General features: G+C 43.9%; 1 protein-coding gene across 2 annotated transcripts in view; it reads right to left on the bottom strand.

The window, feature by feature from the left end:
- IGSF11 (immunoglobulin superfamily member 11) overlaps nt 1-9,905 on the bottom strand; it is a 137,504-nt gene extending 127,599 nt beyond the window's left edge. The window contains exon 1 of one of the 2 annotated variants that reach the window (XM_033943218.1): nt 9,390-9,905. In XM_033943218.1, coding sequence (XP_033799109.1) covers nt 9,390-9,504 — 115 coding nt within the window. In that variant the 5' untranslated portion in view covers nt 9,505-9,905. Of the gene's footprint in view, nt 1-7,655; nt 7,742-9,389 lie in introns of those variants that run through there. The other variant, XM_033943219.1, reaches the window with a different exon arrangement.
- Nucleotides 9,906-14,247: the final 4,342 nt, after the last annotated feature.

The following is a 14,247-nucleotide window of genomic DNA, read 5'->3' as shown; positions in this document are numbered from 1 at the left end:
GCTTAGTTGCTCTTCTCTGGACTCTCTCGAGTACTGCCATGTCCTTCTTGAGGTATGGCGACCAGTACTGGACACAGTACTCCAGGTGCGGGTGCACCATTGCACGATACAGTGGCAGGATGACTTCCTTCGTCCTGGTCGTGATACCCTTCTTAATGATGTCCAACATTTTGTTTGCCTTCCTTGAGGCTGTGGCGCACTGCGCTGACGCCTTCAATGATGTGTCTACCATCACTCCCAGGTCTCTTTCAAGGTTACTCACCCCTAGCAGTGATCCCCCCATTTTGTAAGTGAACATCGGGTTCTTTTTCCCTACATGCATGACCTTGCATTTCCCTATGTTGAAGCTCATTTGCCACTTTTTGGCCCACTCTTCCAGTGCTGTCAGATCTTTTTGGAGATCTTTGCAGTCCTCCGTGTAAAGTTTGGTGTCATCCGCAAATTTAATAACCTCACATTTTGTTCCTGCCTCCAGGTCATTAATAAATATATTGAACAGGCGCTCAAGTCCACTGCAGATGAAAGCTGCGATCTAGATAGGTACTTGGGACCTGGGTTGGCCATTGTTGGAAACAGGATACTGGGCATGATGGATCGTTGGTCTGTCCCAGTATGGCAAGTGTTATGTTCTAATGAATGGTCCCTGAGCCTCTGGACTTTAATACAGGCAGGCCATACAGGAATCATGCAAAGCATGTGTCTGTGGGCTACAGAACTCTGCCCTGCAAGTCTGTATCTTGTCACTGCCAGAGATGTCTTGGGGGAACCAAGAGACTCTGTAGCACCAAAAGTTTCACTTAAGGAAACCCCCCAAAAATAAAGAAAATAAACATAAGAAGAACAGAGAAGCTCTTACAACTTCACTGTAGAGAGTAAGACTGAAGAAATCTTGCAGCGCCCAGAGTGAGAGGAGGAGGAGAAGCTGAAGAATATGTAAATTAGGCTATCTATAGACTTTGCAATAAAGGAGGGTAAATACCAGTTAGTCAAGACTGATATGCCTTTTGCACTAGAAATAAAAAAAAACTTCCTGACATATGAAACAGATTATAAAAAAACACAAAGTGCCAATATAACTTCAAAAAATTAATTCAAGAATATTCAGTATCAATAGGAAAAGAAAAGCAGATATACCAACTGTTCTCATAACCCAATATCTGTCACAGCAGAACACAACATGGTGACTGTCTAGGTTACAGTATGGTTCATCGTATCAAGTCATTACTGGTACAAAGAAGGCAGTGGTACTTATTATTATTATTTTGAGCACAGAGGGAGCACTTAGCCACAGCTGTTTTAATGCACTTTGCATCATTTCTCAACTATGGTTTACATCTGTGCCTTAAATACATCCCACAATGAAGATGCTCCTAGGTTATTCACATCAAAAAATTAGGTTCTTACCGCTGCTAATCTTCTCTCTTGTAAATCCACACTTTATTCCAGGACCAGTGGGTTATTTCCCTCAACCCACCAGGTCTGTAGGAAGCCTCAAAAATCCAGAGGTTTCCCCCACCCCCTCCCTTACATACCTCCTCTCTGAGCATGCTCACCAGTCAATCTGAAAGCAGCCAGGAACATCTGAAGAGGATAAGAACAAGAGAGAGAGGGGTACAGGTACACTCCCCGACAAGTAAGTCTATTCTGCTCACAATTACAAATGCAAAACAGCAGCAAGGGAACATAATCAAATCAGGATAACAAACATCGGTAACCTGAATGGCAATAACAGTGCTAGGAAGTAGAAACAAAATGCACTGACAAAAGAGGGTGCCCTAACTGAGTGCTAACCCCATTCTGATGGCACTCTAACACAAACAGCTTACCAGTATTTGTAAAGGCAGGCAATCAGTAAATCAGCAAGTATAGGGCGGGTTCCCGGAATAAAGTGTGGATTTACAAAAAAGAACCTAATCTTTCAGTCCCGAAAATTCAGGGTGGGACCGATGAGTCTGCTGCCAACACAGAGGCACCAAAAGCAGCATCCTGTTGGGCCCCACTTCAATCCTGTAAAACTTGGTGAATGTATGCAAGGAGGACCAGGTAGTGGCCCTGCAAATCTCGTCCAGAGAAACAGCCAATGACTCTGCCCAAGAGGAGGAAAACCCATCTAGTTGAAGTAGCCCGGAGCCCGAGGGAGGGCCTCTTTCTGACCACCACATATGCTGCAGAAATGGCCATACAAATCTACCTGGAAATGATAGCCATAGATGCTGGCTTCCCTCGGCGGGCAAGACCCGCCCAGACAAACAGGTGGTCAGAGAAGCGAAACTCGTTGGTGACCTCCAGACACCACAATAAACTTCTGCGCACAGCCAAGGACCGCACACCCGGTCCTGCTCCCTTGAACCAGCAGAAGCAAAAGCAAGGAGCTGGACTTCCTGATTCACATGGAAAGCGGAAACCACTTTCGAAAGAAAGGAAGGAACAGTACGCGGCATCACCATGGAATACGGAATCCGCAGAAAAGGAACCCTGCAGGAGAGGACCTGCGGGCTGAGGTAACAGCCACCAGAAAGACCATCTTGAGCATGAGATCCATCAGAGACACCTGCTCTAGAGGCACATACGGAGGGCGATCAAGAAAGCGAAGAACCAGATTAAGGTTCCAAGTTAGGCAAGAGAAGCCTGAGCTGCAACGCTCCCCACAGAAAATGAACCACATCTGGATGGACTGTCAGTGAGTCCCTCAGGGAAGGAGGGTCCATACACAAAAGTCCAGCAATCTGTACTCGAAGCGAAGCTACTGCTAGACCTTTCTTAAGGTCATCTTGCAGAAACTCCAGGACCTGAGGAATCGCTGGAAAAGAAGAATCCGCCTGCCTCAGGGCTCACCAGGAGTGGTAACACCTCCACATCTTTGCATAGGCCGCCAAAGTGGACATCCGCTTGCTATGAAGCAACGTGGCAATCACCACTAAAGAATAGCCCAAGCTAGTCAAGGCCATGTGCGCTCAAGAGCCATGCCATAAGACCAAAGTGGTCTGGATCTTGCATCACAATCGGACCATGACAAGAGAGCCTGAACCCCCAAACGCCTAGAATACATGATAAGCGTTTTATCAAATTTTAATAAAACTTGGAGACTATAAGACTAGACATCTAAATGGCAGGTGAAATTTAGGCCCTCTTATACTAAGGCGCTAAGTGTTTTAGCGCGCATTTAGCATGCGCTAAATCAATATGTGCACTAACCACTAACACGTTCATAATATAACATGCATGCATTAGAGTTTAGCGCGTGATTAGCATGCACTAATATTTATCACACACTAAAAAGCATAGCGCACCTTAGTAAAAGAAGAGATTAATATGGACAAGTGCAAAATGATGGACATAGGGGAAATTAATTCCAAAACTACAGGAGCAGAATGCTAGATTCCATGTTAGGAGTTACCACCCAAGAAAAGGTCTTGGAGTCATTGTGAACAATGCACTGAAATTTTCAGCCCGGTGTGCTGTTACAACCCACAACACATAAATAAGAGTAATAGAGATTTTTTTTTTTTTAAGGGCATGGAAACCCCCCAGCACAAAAAAAAAAGGTCGGATCTTTCCATCTCAAAGATACAGTGGAACTAAAAAATGTTCAGCAAAGGGTGTCAAATGTTAGAGGGGCTAAACACCTCCCTTTTGAAGAAAAGTCTAAACAGATTAGGGCTCTTCAACTTGGGAGCATGCGATAAATGTGCGATAAAGTGATGCGATAAATGTAAAATTACAAGTGGGGTGGAATGTTTAAACACGAGAAGAAAACACTCTATGCAATTAACCACCAGCAGACTGAAAACAAATCAAAAAAAGTATTTTTCACAGAGTACAATTAAGCTGCGTAAGGTGTTGTTAGATGACACAAATTAAGACAACTACCGGTAATACAGCAAGGTTCATACAATTTGGGGTAATTCCTAGAGAAAAAGTTCATTAAGAAATTATTAGCCCTTACTCATCCCCAGCAATAAGCTACAAGAAATTGATCTATTTTATGGAATTTACAGGGTTCTTGTGACTAGAATTGCAACCATTTGAGGCAAAATGCTGAGTGGCCTTGGTCTCTCTCAGCATGCCTTATCTGTGTTGATGCCTCTCAGAAGAGGGTCTGCCTTTCTACCATATCCCAGTTCCTGAATTTCTTTTTTATGCATACGAGCTGCTTTCTGGAGCAAAGGCTTGATTTCGTAAAGCTTCACCCTGCAAACTCAGTTCTATGAACATAGCCTAGTTGTGCTCTATGTCCATTATCATAAGTTTTGAAAAATTTAAGTGCACATGAAAAGGTCACATAAGCCCCTCATCAAATAAAAAAAGAAAATCACCAATACTCTTCTTCCCCACACCGTCCACCAAATTTTCAAATTTCACTCACTCTCCTACCAAAGCCCAATCTAAATCCTGTTCACCCCTCCTCATCCATTGAAACCCCAGTTCCTTCTGTCCTCCCTCCCTTACTTCCCACTCAATCAATCACTTAGTCCCCAGCTGCCTTAAGAATGTTGAAAGGATTCTGCTGTGAAGGTCATCTTTCCTTCTCCCCCCCCCCCACACACACCCAAGCTCCTACTCTGTCATTCAGCTCCATTCCTGCTCACTCTACCACCACACGTACACAATCCTTTCCTTCTCACCCCTCCACAGCACCCCCCCCCATCTCATTGCACCATGGGCTGAATATTATTATTTATAGATTGCCTCTATTTTTCTAGTCATTCACACCATCTTTCCACCCCTCTCCATTATTCAGCTCATTTCTTTAACTATCTCACACTCCCTGCTTAAAATACAGTCACCATGTCCCCATGCCCCTCTATCTCCCTACTCTTCCTGCTCCCCACATGCCAAAATAGTCCATCCCCATCGACAGCTCATATAATCTTGTGCAAATCATTTGATCCTCTGTGGCATAAGCATAGAGTAAATCCTATGGGGCTCATAATCGAAAGAGAAAAACGTCCTAAAACTGGCCTAAATCAGCACTTGGACGATCATAAACGAAAGACGTCCAAGTGTCGATAATCGAAACGGGTTTTGGACGTGTTTACAAACGACCTAGGCCTTCCCAGTGCCGCTGAACGACCAGAGCTAAATGGGGCGTTTCAGGAGGAGTGTTGAGGGCGGGATTTGGGCGGGCCGTGGGCTGTACTAGACTTAGTCGTACTGAATATATAACCGAAAGTTTTACAACACAGCCTAGACGGAACTTGGATGTTGTGACTTAGGCCATTTAAAACATGGTCTAAATTACAAAAACCTACCTAAAGTGACCAGATAAGCACTTCAAAACACCAAGTACAGACCCCCACACACTACCCCAGTGATCACTGATTCCCCCCCTAAAAATTGTAATAACAACTTTAAATATCTATCTCCAGAACATCAGCACCTGGCAGTCTGGCATAGTCGAGCTGCACAGAGGCGTCTTAAGTTGTCTTGGGGATGGGTTAGGGACCCATGAAGAACAAGACCCAGGCCCATAAGCCACTGTAAGCACTGCATTCATGGTGCAACATGTGCACTCCCCAAAAAACCCCAAAACCCTTTTGTACTGCCATATAAGTAGCTCCTGCATAAGGGCAATTGGGGTTGTAGATAGGTGGGTATAGTATGCTTGGGGGGGCTCACCATGACCTATAAGGGAGCTGTGGTGAGATGTTTATGGGGCACCCTTTTTGTGAAGGTACCCCACTACTCTGGTGCCATGTCTGGGTGTCCAGTCCATCACCCTGCTGACTCCTCCCACATCAAACAGGGTTTATTCTAGGCGTTTTTGACTTGGATGAATATTTGGACGAAAATGTAGTATAAAGATGGATGATTTAGCAGCTTAGACGATCAGACGGTTGGACGTATAGTTAGATGATTTTCAAAAACAAAAATATTTTGGGCGTATTTTTTGAAAATGTGTCCTAAGCTGTGTCTGACTTTGGATGACTTGCGACTAAGACAAACACGGACTTAGACGTTTCTTTTGATTATGCCCCTCCACGGGAACAGGGAAATACCTTCAATAGGGGGAGAGTGTGGCACAGTGGTTAAAGCTACAGCCTCAGCACCCTGAGGTTATGGGTTCAAAACCCATGCTGCTCCTTGTGACCCTGGGCAAGTCACTTAATCCCCCCATTGCTCCAGGTACATTAGATAGATTGTGAGCCTGCTGGGACAGACAGGGAAAAATGCTTGAGTACCTGAATAAATTCATGTAAATCGTTCTGAGCTCCTCTGGGACAATGGTATAGAAAATTGAATGAATAAATAAATACTCAATTGTACCTTATCTTGAGCTACTACTGAAGAGGCATAAGCCAAATTAAAAAAAAAAAATCCTCAATCTACAAATACTAACTTTCATCCTATTGTCATGTTCTTCAATGCAAGGCCACTGGAGACCTCTGCGATGGCCCTCATCATCATTATGGGGTTATTGTTTTTTGGCTACACTCTGCTTCTCTACCCAAGCTCACAGCAGAAAGGGGGAAATGAATGGAAGAGGAGCCATATACTTGAAGGTCAAGGCATTTCTCTCTACATGAAGAGAATGAATTTGGAATTGCTAACCTCCTTGAGGATATGCCCAATGAAAAGTTTGAAGTTAGGCTGACGGGGTGGATATCACTAACACACTCTAATTAGCAGTTTTGAGGTCTCACACAGGAAGCTATTTAAGGGCTCTCCTTCAGCTCATTTGGATCCAAAGTGGCCCCCACTTAAAATTATGGAAGACCACTGCCCTATTGAGTCTCTGCTGTCTACATAATCTCTAATTCTTAAGTCACGTTTTTCCCCTGCTCTTCTTCAAACCTTAAACCCCATCTTTTGAGTCTGTTTTCGTTCTCCCTGAAATCTGTAATTCTAGTCTCCCTTCCTCCCTATACTCAACTTCTCACCTGCTTAGTACAGCTGCAGGTCTTCTATCACTTCTACTGTATTTGTTCCTACCAAAAATATTAACTTCCTCTCTTCCTCCTTCCTGCAGCACCCAAGCTGGGCGCATCCTCCCTTTGAGCTACAGGGCAATATGTAAGAGCCCTGTGCAATTCAAACAACTGTAGTACAAAAGGAGAATGTTTTCAGAAGGCAGAGAACCATAGGAAGAAGGCACCTTGCACTGAGGTTTGGTTTTACCTTTGGGCTCCCTGCTATACAAAGCCTAGGGAAGCTGCTCATTTTGCCCAGTAAAAAAAACTACAAACAAACCAGCCCCACAGGGCCATGTAAAAAAATACCTACTGATGTAGCATATAAATTAGAATAATTTTAAGGCACGAGATCAAACTGGAGATCACATATAAGACTCAGAACTGAGCACCCTTTCAACATACAAAGTGAATCACAACAACAACCAAAAAAAATAAAAAAAATCACACAAAAAGAGCAGAAGTGTAATGTTTTAGAGAGCTTCAGTTCAACACCCCATGCATTTCCTACTGCACAGAGAGCAGTCCTGGTACTTTTGCCCCAATAAATCACTCTCATACTTTGAAATCTAGAATCAACCCCCCCCCCCCAAATAAAGGGGTCAATATATAAGTCAACCCATTTCAAAATTTCAAGAACAGGGGAATAAATGAACACACATACACTAAATTAATTTCTTAACAGTACTTCTAATTCTGACCCCTCCCCAAATTTGAAGAGTGGATAAAACAGATACACATTACCTTTCACCATACAAACTTTGATGCAGCAAACTAGCCATTTCAAAGTGGAGGTAGACAGAATACAAAATAATATGCAGACACATTATCTGTTAAGCCTCTATTCAGCAAAGTCTAATAGCTTAGGAAAAGGGCTATTTTTTCGTTAAAACTGGGTGCTTATTTAACAATATTGGTTCAAAGACCAACTGAAGCAGACTGTGAAATGACAGTGGTCTTAGTCAAGTTCTCAAAAATCCTTTATACGCTGGTTTCTATAAAATTCCAAAGGCGGGAATCGCTGGCTTGGGAGGACACAATCCCAGAGACATAAAAATGGACAAAAAAACATTTGATCTTGCACTCTTGTCTAAACTCTGCTTTACCCCGAGTTATGAGGGCTAGACAGATACGAACAATGATGTGCAAGCTCTGGGAAGCAGAGACTTCGGTTTAAAAGAGAGACCCATAAATAAAAAGCAAGCATCAGTCTGCTCAAAAGATGTCACAAAATCAAAGTGTTTCTATGGCCTAAACCTAGCTAAAACCCTTCCCGTTTCCAACACCACAAACTACATCTGACAAATCGGTCCAAGCTCATCGAATAACCTTGCTTTAGGGTCCCAAACCCATAACTGGTTAAAAAAAAAACTTTTGCCCTTTGCTACATAACCGATAGCAGAATATGCAACATTTTTTAAAAAGTACACTATACTGACATGACAGCACGAAAGGCTCATCTCTCTCAGCAGACTTCTGCTTGCACTTGTGGGCTTGTTCTACTACAGGGATCTCAAAGTCCCTCCTTGAGGGCCACAATCCAGTCGGGTTTTCAGGATTTCCCCAATGAATATGCATTGAAAGCAGTGCATGCACATAGATCTCATGCATATTCATTGGGGAAATCCTGAAAACCCGACTGGATTGTGGCCCTCAAGGAGGGACTTTGAGACCCCCTGTTCTACTACCACCACCACCCCCTCAGATAATACAAATCGCACATGCACCAAAAAGCTTTACTACTAAATTTAGGTTGTTAGGAGAATCAGGATGACAGGACCCATCTGTCCTAAGCTCGCGTCACATGTCGTGCTTCCTGCAATTTTCAGATCCAGCTTCCTAGTGAAACTAGTCATATGTGTCCCCCGCCAACAACAACCACCACAAAAAAGCTACGGAATCGTCGTTTATCCAATATCATTAAAATGTCTGCTATTGATAGTAGAAATGCCCCACGATCCCCAGCTCACACTGTTTCCGATACACCCCCCCCCCTCTCCACCATTTATTTTAGAATTCCTTATCCGGTGTCCCCCCACCCCATTGAGAAAATAGCCCAGTTAGTTGAGGTCAGCTGAAATTTTAGGGAAGTCCGAGTCCATTGGGGAGTGATAAAGGCCAGTTTACTATGGCTTAGTACTTATGAACATCAGCCCATAAGCCTTGCCTAGGGTCCGTTAGGAACGACCTGTCTTTCTAATAACGATGCATTTATTAAACAGAAAATACATAAATCAAGGGTCATAACACATTTCTGCACCAAGGAAATCAAGCATCATGAACGAATCGCCCAGCTCTCTCGCTCTCTTTTTAAAGCGCATTTGGAATAAACGAGCCCACCAGCTGGCGAAATTCGAAAGTTCTCCCCAGGAACAGAAACCTAAAACTGCCAGGGTTCCTCGATGGCTCCGCGATAGCCCCGCCCCTTCCCCCCTCCCCCAACACACACACAAGCTGCGGGCCGTTATCAACGCTTACCTGCGGAGACTTGGGCTCGCGCCGCAGGGAGCCACCACCAGGGTACCTGCAGCTGCAGCAGCAGCAGCAGCGCGAGAGCGGCCGCACCCCCACTCCTGCTTGTAGCCCCAGCCATGAGACTTGAACGCAACTTTTTTGCACTTTTCCAGCCGCAGAGCCCAAAACGAAAGCGGGGTGCCTCCCGGTCCCACCCGCTACTCCTGCAGCCGCTCTCCCGCTTCACGCAGTCGGCTGTCTTGCCTCCGCAAACGGGGAAGCGGAGCCTGGCAACGGCTCTCCATGCTCAACTCGTGCGGCGGCAGCGACTACCTACTGCATCTCGCCGCTTCGCTTTCGGGGACCAGAGGGGTGGAGGAGCCCGGGTGACGTCACGGCCCCTCCGCTAACCTAACTCTGAGCGAGAGTAAGAAAGCCCCACGAGCCCTGGCGACCAGCGCCCGCTCCCGCTTCCCCCGAGAGTAGAAAACGAGGCTGACGAGCAATCCCAACTGTCAGTGTAAATGCAGGGCTTGGTGGAAAGGGAGGCATTCAATAGGACTAACCAGTACATAGATAGGGATTTCTTTGTTCTCGACGCTCTTCCTTTCTTCCCTACCTAGAAGGTAATTGAAACTAGAAAATCACGGGGGGAGAGGGGGGGGGGTTGTCCAACCACTTAACTTTCCATCGAATCGCATACCTCCTTACCCCATGTGCACCCATACCCCTTACACACACACACACACTAACCTTCTGAAAAATCCCCTTTTCCATGCACATACATACACATGCTCTGACATATACTGTATGCTCCCACATATGTGTTTCAAATTAGTTCCAAGATCTATAATATTAATCTTCTTTCACCATCATCATCATCCAATTTTCATATATAACTACAATGGTGCCAGAGACCTCAGAAACACCCTTCCTCCGTCCCTTTATGGGTGAAAATTTTTTCGTGGAGGATCATGTGTAACCTCCTCACTGGTCCAGGCTCATTTTTCCATTTTATAAATCAATTTACACACTTTTTATTAAACTTTTTAAAACTTTTTATCTCCTATTGTGTTCTCCTTATCTTAAGCGGTTGGATCCGAATGTCATCAAAATGTCTTCCTTTCAATATTTCCTTTTTCTTAAGGTTAAAAAAAAGTCTTTATAGGTTTAAAAAAAAAATCCACCTCATTGTGGGCCAGATCAAGTGAGTAGGGAGGGTGTTCTAATATAGTTATTTGTTTTCTGGCTAAATACTCCCTCACAGATAGTGCCATGTGAGCTGGTGCATTGTTCTGACACAAGAGCTATGAGTTGGTAAAAAGTTCAGGTCATTTTCATTTTAACTTTTTCACGCAGCCTTTCCAGCACTTCCAAATAGAAAACTTGGTTAACTGTTTGCAAATATTTGTCAAATTTTGCATCAAAATCATCAGCTGGCAATGTTTTCATCACTTTTACACATTAATGGCTGTCCTGACCCTTCTTCATCTGTGACACTTTCTCTCCCCTCAGAAAAACGTTTAATCCATTTGTACACTGCCGCTTTCTCTATGACATTATCCCCATAAACTTGGACTAACATGTCCTTAATTTCACTTCCACAACAAATTTACCCCCTCTCCTATGAAACTGAGCTAGTAGTTTCTAGCGCAGAGAGCTGCGCTGGTCCTGATGCTCATAGGAAGGTCCCCACTACTCTGTTGCCATGTCTGGGTGGACAGCCCATCACTTTACTGGCCCTTCCTACGTCTAAAAGGTCTTTTCCTAGGCGTTTGAGACTTGGACGATTTTTTGGATGAGAATGCAGTATAAAGATAGACGATTTGGTGGTTTGGACGATCAAACGGCTGGATGTAGAAGTAGATGATTTTCGGGGAAAAAAATATATTGGATGTATTTTTTAAGAATGGACTTTGGGCAACTAACACCCTAGGCCCAAAACGGACTTAGACATTTTTTTTTTATTATGCCTCCAAGTGTACAGATGACAAAAAGATAGATGGAGCCCCCTCCTAATAAGCACCATTGCAGGGGTGAAGCTTGCTTAAAAACAAAATTTTTGATCATATAGATATACAGTACAGTGCTCCTCCGCGAATTCACGGTCCCGGTCATTTGCGGTATTTTCCGACTGCGAATGACAGGGCAGGAGAGGGCAGCGGAGTGCTGGCGAGTGAAGGAAATCACTCGCGGTATGCTCCGACTCCCTCTTCCTGTACTAAAATCGGGCCTCACCAATCAGGAGCTGCTTTGACACGAAGCTCCTGATTGGTGAGGCCCGACTTTAGTTCAGGAAGAGGCAGTCAGAGCATACCACTTGCTAGCACTCTGGCTGCCCTCTCCTGCCTCTCCGGCTGCCCTCTCCTGTCTCCCCTGCTAAAAACCATATTCGCGTTTTTTCAACATTCGCTGAGCTTCCTGGACCTGAACCCCCGCAAATATCGGAGGAGTACTGTACACTGCTGAATAGGAATGAATCAGCATGGGTTCTGCAAATTCAGCTCTCATTTTACTAGTTTATTTTTTTAAGTAGGTAAAAAAATAGATAAAAGTGAACTGGTTGATACAGAACATAAGAACATAAGCAGTGCCTCTACTGGGTCAGACCCGAGGTCCATCTTGCCCAGCAGTCCGCTCACGCGGCAGCCCAACAGGTCCAGGACCTGTGTAGTAATTCTCTATCTATACCCCTCTATCCTCTTTTCCAACAGAAAATTGTCCAATCCCTTCTTCAACCCCAATACCATACTCTGTCCTATCACGTCCTCTGGAAGCGCATTCCAGGTGTCCACCACACGTTGGGTGAAGAAAAACTTCCTAGCATTTGTTTTGAATCTGTCCCTTTTCAACTTTTCTGAATGCCCTCTCATTCTTGTAGTTTTCAAAAGTTTGAAGAATCTGTCCCTCTCCACTTTCTCTACGCCCTTCATGATCTTGTAAGTCTCTATCATATCCCCTCTAAGTTTCATCTTCCCCAGGGAAAAGAGCCCCATTTTCTCCAATCTCTCAGCGTATGAAAGGTTTTCCATACCTTTTATCAAACGTGTCGCTCTCCTCTGAACCCTCTCGAGTATTGCCATATCATTCTTAAAGTACGGCGACCAATATTGGACGCAGTACTCTAGATGCGGGCGCACCATCGCCCGATACAACGGCAGGATAACTTCTTTCGTTCTGGTTGTAATATCTTTCTTGATTATACCTAGCATTCTATTCGCTCTCTTAGTAGCTGCTGTGCACTATGCCGTCAGCTTCATTGTCTTGTCCACCATTATCCCCAAGTCCCTTTCTTGGGTACTCTCATTCAATAACATCCCTCCCATCATATAGCTGTACCTCGGGTTTCTGCTTCCCACATGTAATACTTTATATTTCTCTACGTTGAACTTCATCGGCCAACTCGTCGCCCACTCCTCTAGTTTGTTCAAGTCCCTTTGTAATTCTTCCCAGTCCTCTTTAGTCCGAGCACCACTAAATAGTTTGGTGTCATCTGCGAATTTTATTATTTTGCACTTCGTCCCTGTTTCTAGATCATTTATAAATATATTACATAGCAGCGGTCTGAGCACTGACTCCTGCGGAACACCACTTGTGACCCTCCTCCAGTCCAAGTAGTGGCCCTTCACTCCTACCCTCTGCTTCCTTCCCGCCAACCAATTTCTGATCCATCTATGTACGTCTCCTTCCACCCCATGGTTCTTCAGTTCATGGGGTACCTTGTCAAAGGCTTTTTGGAAATCAAAATATACGATGTCATTGTTTTTGTTTTAGCAGCATTAAGAGCAAGCATATTTTCCTTAAGCTATGAACTGATTTTTTCTATTTTATGATTAATGTCTATAATATCATTTGGGTCCTCTGGGTTTATTAGATGGATGAGCTGAATATCATCAGCTTAAGCGTATACTATTAGGCCAATAGATTGTCCCAAAGTAAGGGTGCCAAAAAAATGTTGAAGAGATGGGGAGAGAGGATGGACCCTTGTGGTATACCATAGTTGTTGCTGTAGCTCTCAGAGGAGATCCTATTTATAATGACCTTAGAAGAGCAATTGGAAAAGTATGATGTGAACCAGCCTAATATTTGATCAGAGATTCCAGTTACCTAGGCTTTTGTAACAGAAGGTGATCTATCATATCGAATGCTGCTGATAGATCAAGTGAGATGAGTAAGACAGATTTATGGTGACCTAAATTGTATTGAATCGTGGTGGTCAGTCCTATTAATGAGTATTCTGTTGAATGATTTTGTCTAAAACCTGTTTGATTTGAAGGACCTTAGTTTTTTCTATGAATTCTGAAATCTAGGAAAATACTTTTTTCTGTTAGTTTTGATAAGAAAGGTCGGTTTATTATTGGGCAATAGTTTGATTTATCTGACAAATTTTCTTTATGGTCTTAAGTTTAGGGTGGATTGTTGCCTCTTTCCATATTTTAGGTAATGTCCCTATGTTAAACTTGTGATCATTTGGTGAACCTGGGTTCCAAATTTTGAAAAATAACACTTAATGAGAACTGGAGGCATTATGCCTTTTTTGTTACAACCAATTGTTTTCATATTACACACAGATACTTTCTCTGCCCCTGAAGGGCTCACAATCTATGATTCTATACACGAGGTAATGGAGGGGCAAGTGACTTGCTCAGTGTCTTAAGGAGCTACAGTGGGAATTGAACCTGGCTCCCCTAATTCTCAGTTTACTGCACCAACTACTGAGCTACTCCTCCACATCCCGTCCCCCCCCCCTCCGCCCCTCATTTAAAATGAATGTACATCCCTTATCTTAGTACTAATGCGCAAATCAGAAAGTTCAGATTTCTGGCTAGACAATAGGAAAGGGACTGGGATTTGCCTATTCAAACAGGTACCAATGATTTAC

Source organism: Geotrypetes seraphini, chromosome 4, assembly GCF_902459505.1.
Source record: "Geotrypetes seraphini chromosome 4, aGeoSer1.1, whole genome shotgun sequence".
In the NCBI taxonomy this organism is placed as follows: domain Eukaryota; kingdom Metazoa; phylum Chordata; class Amphibia; order Gymnophiona; family Dermophiidae; genus Geotrypetes; species Geotrypetes seraphini.
Note: the sequence above shows the minus strand (reverse complement) of the source record. Positions and strands in the feature narration are given on the sequence as shown.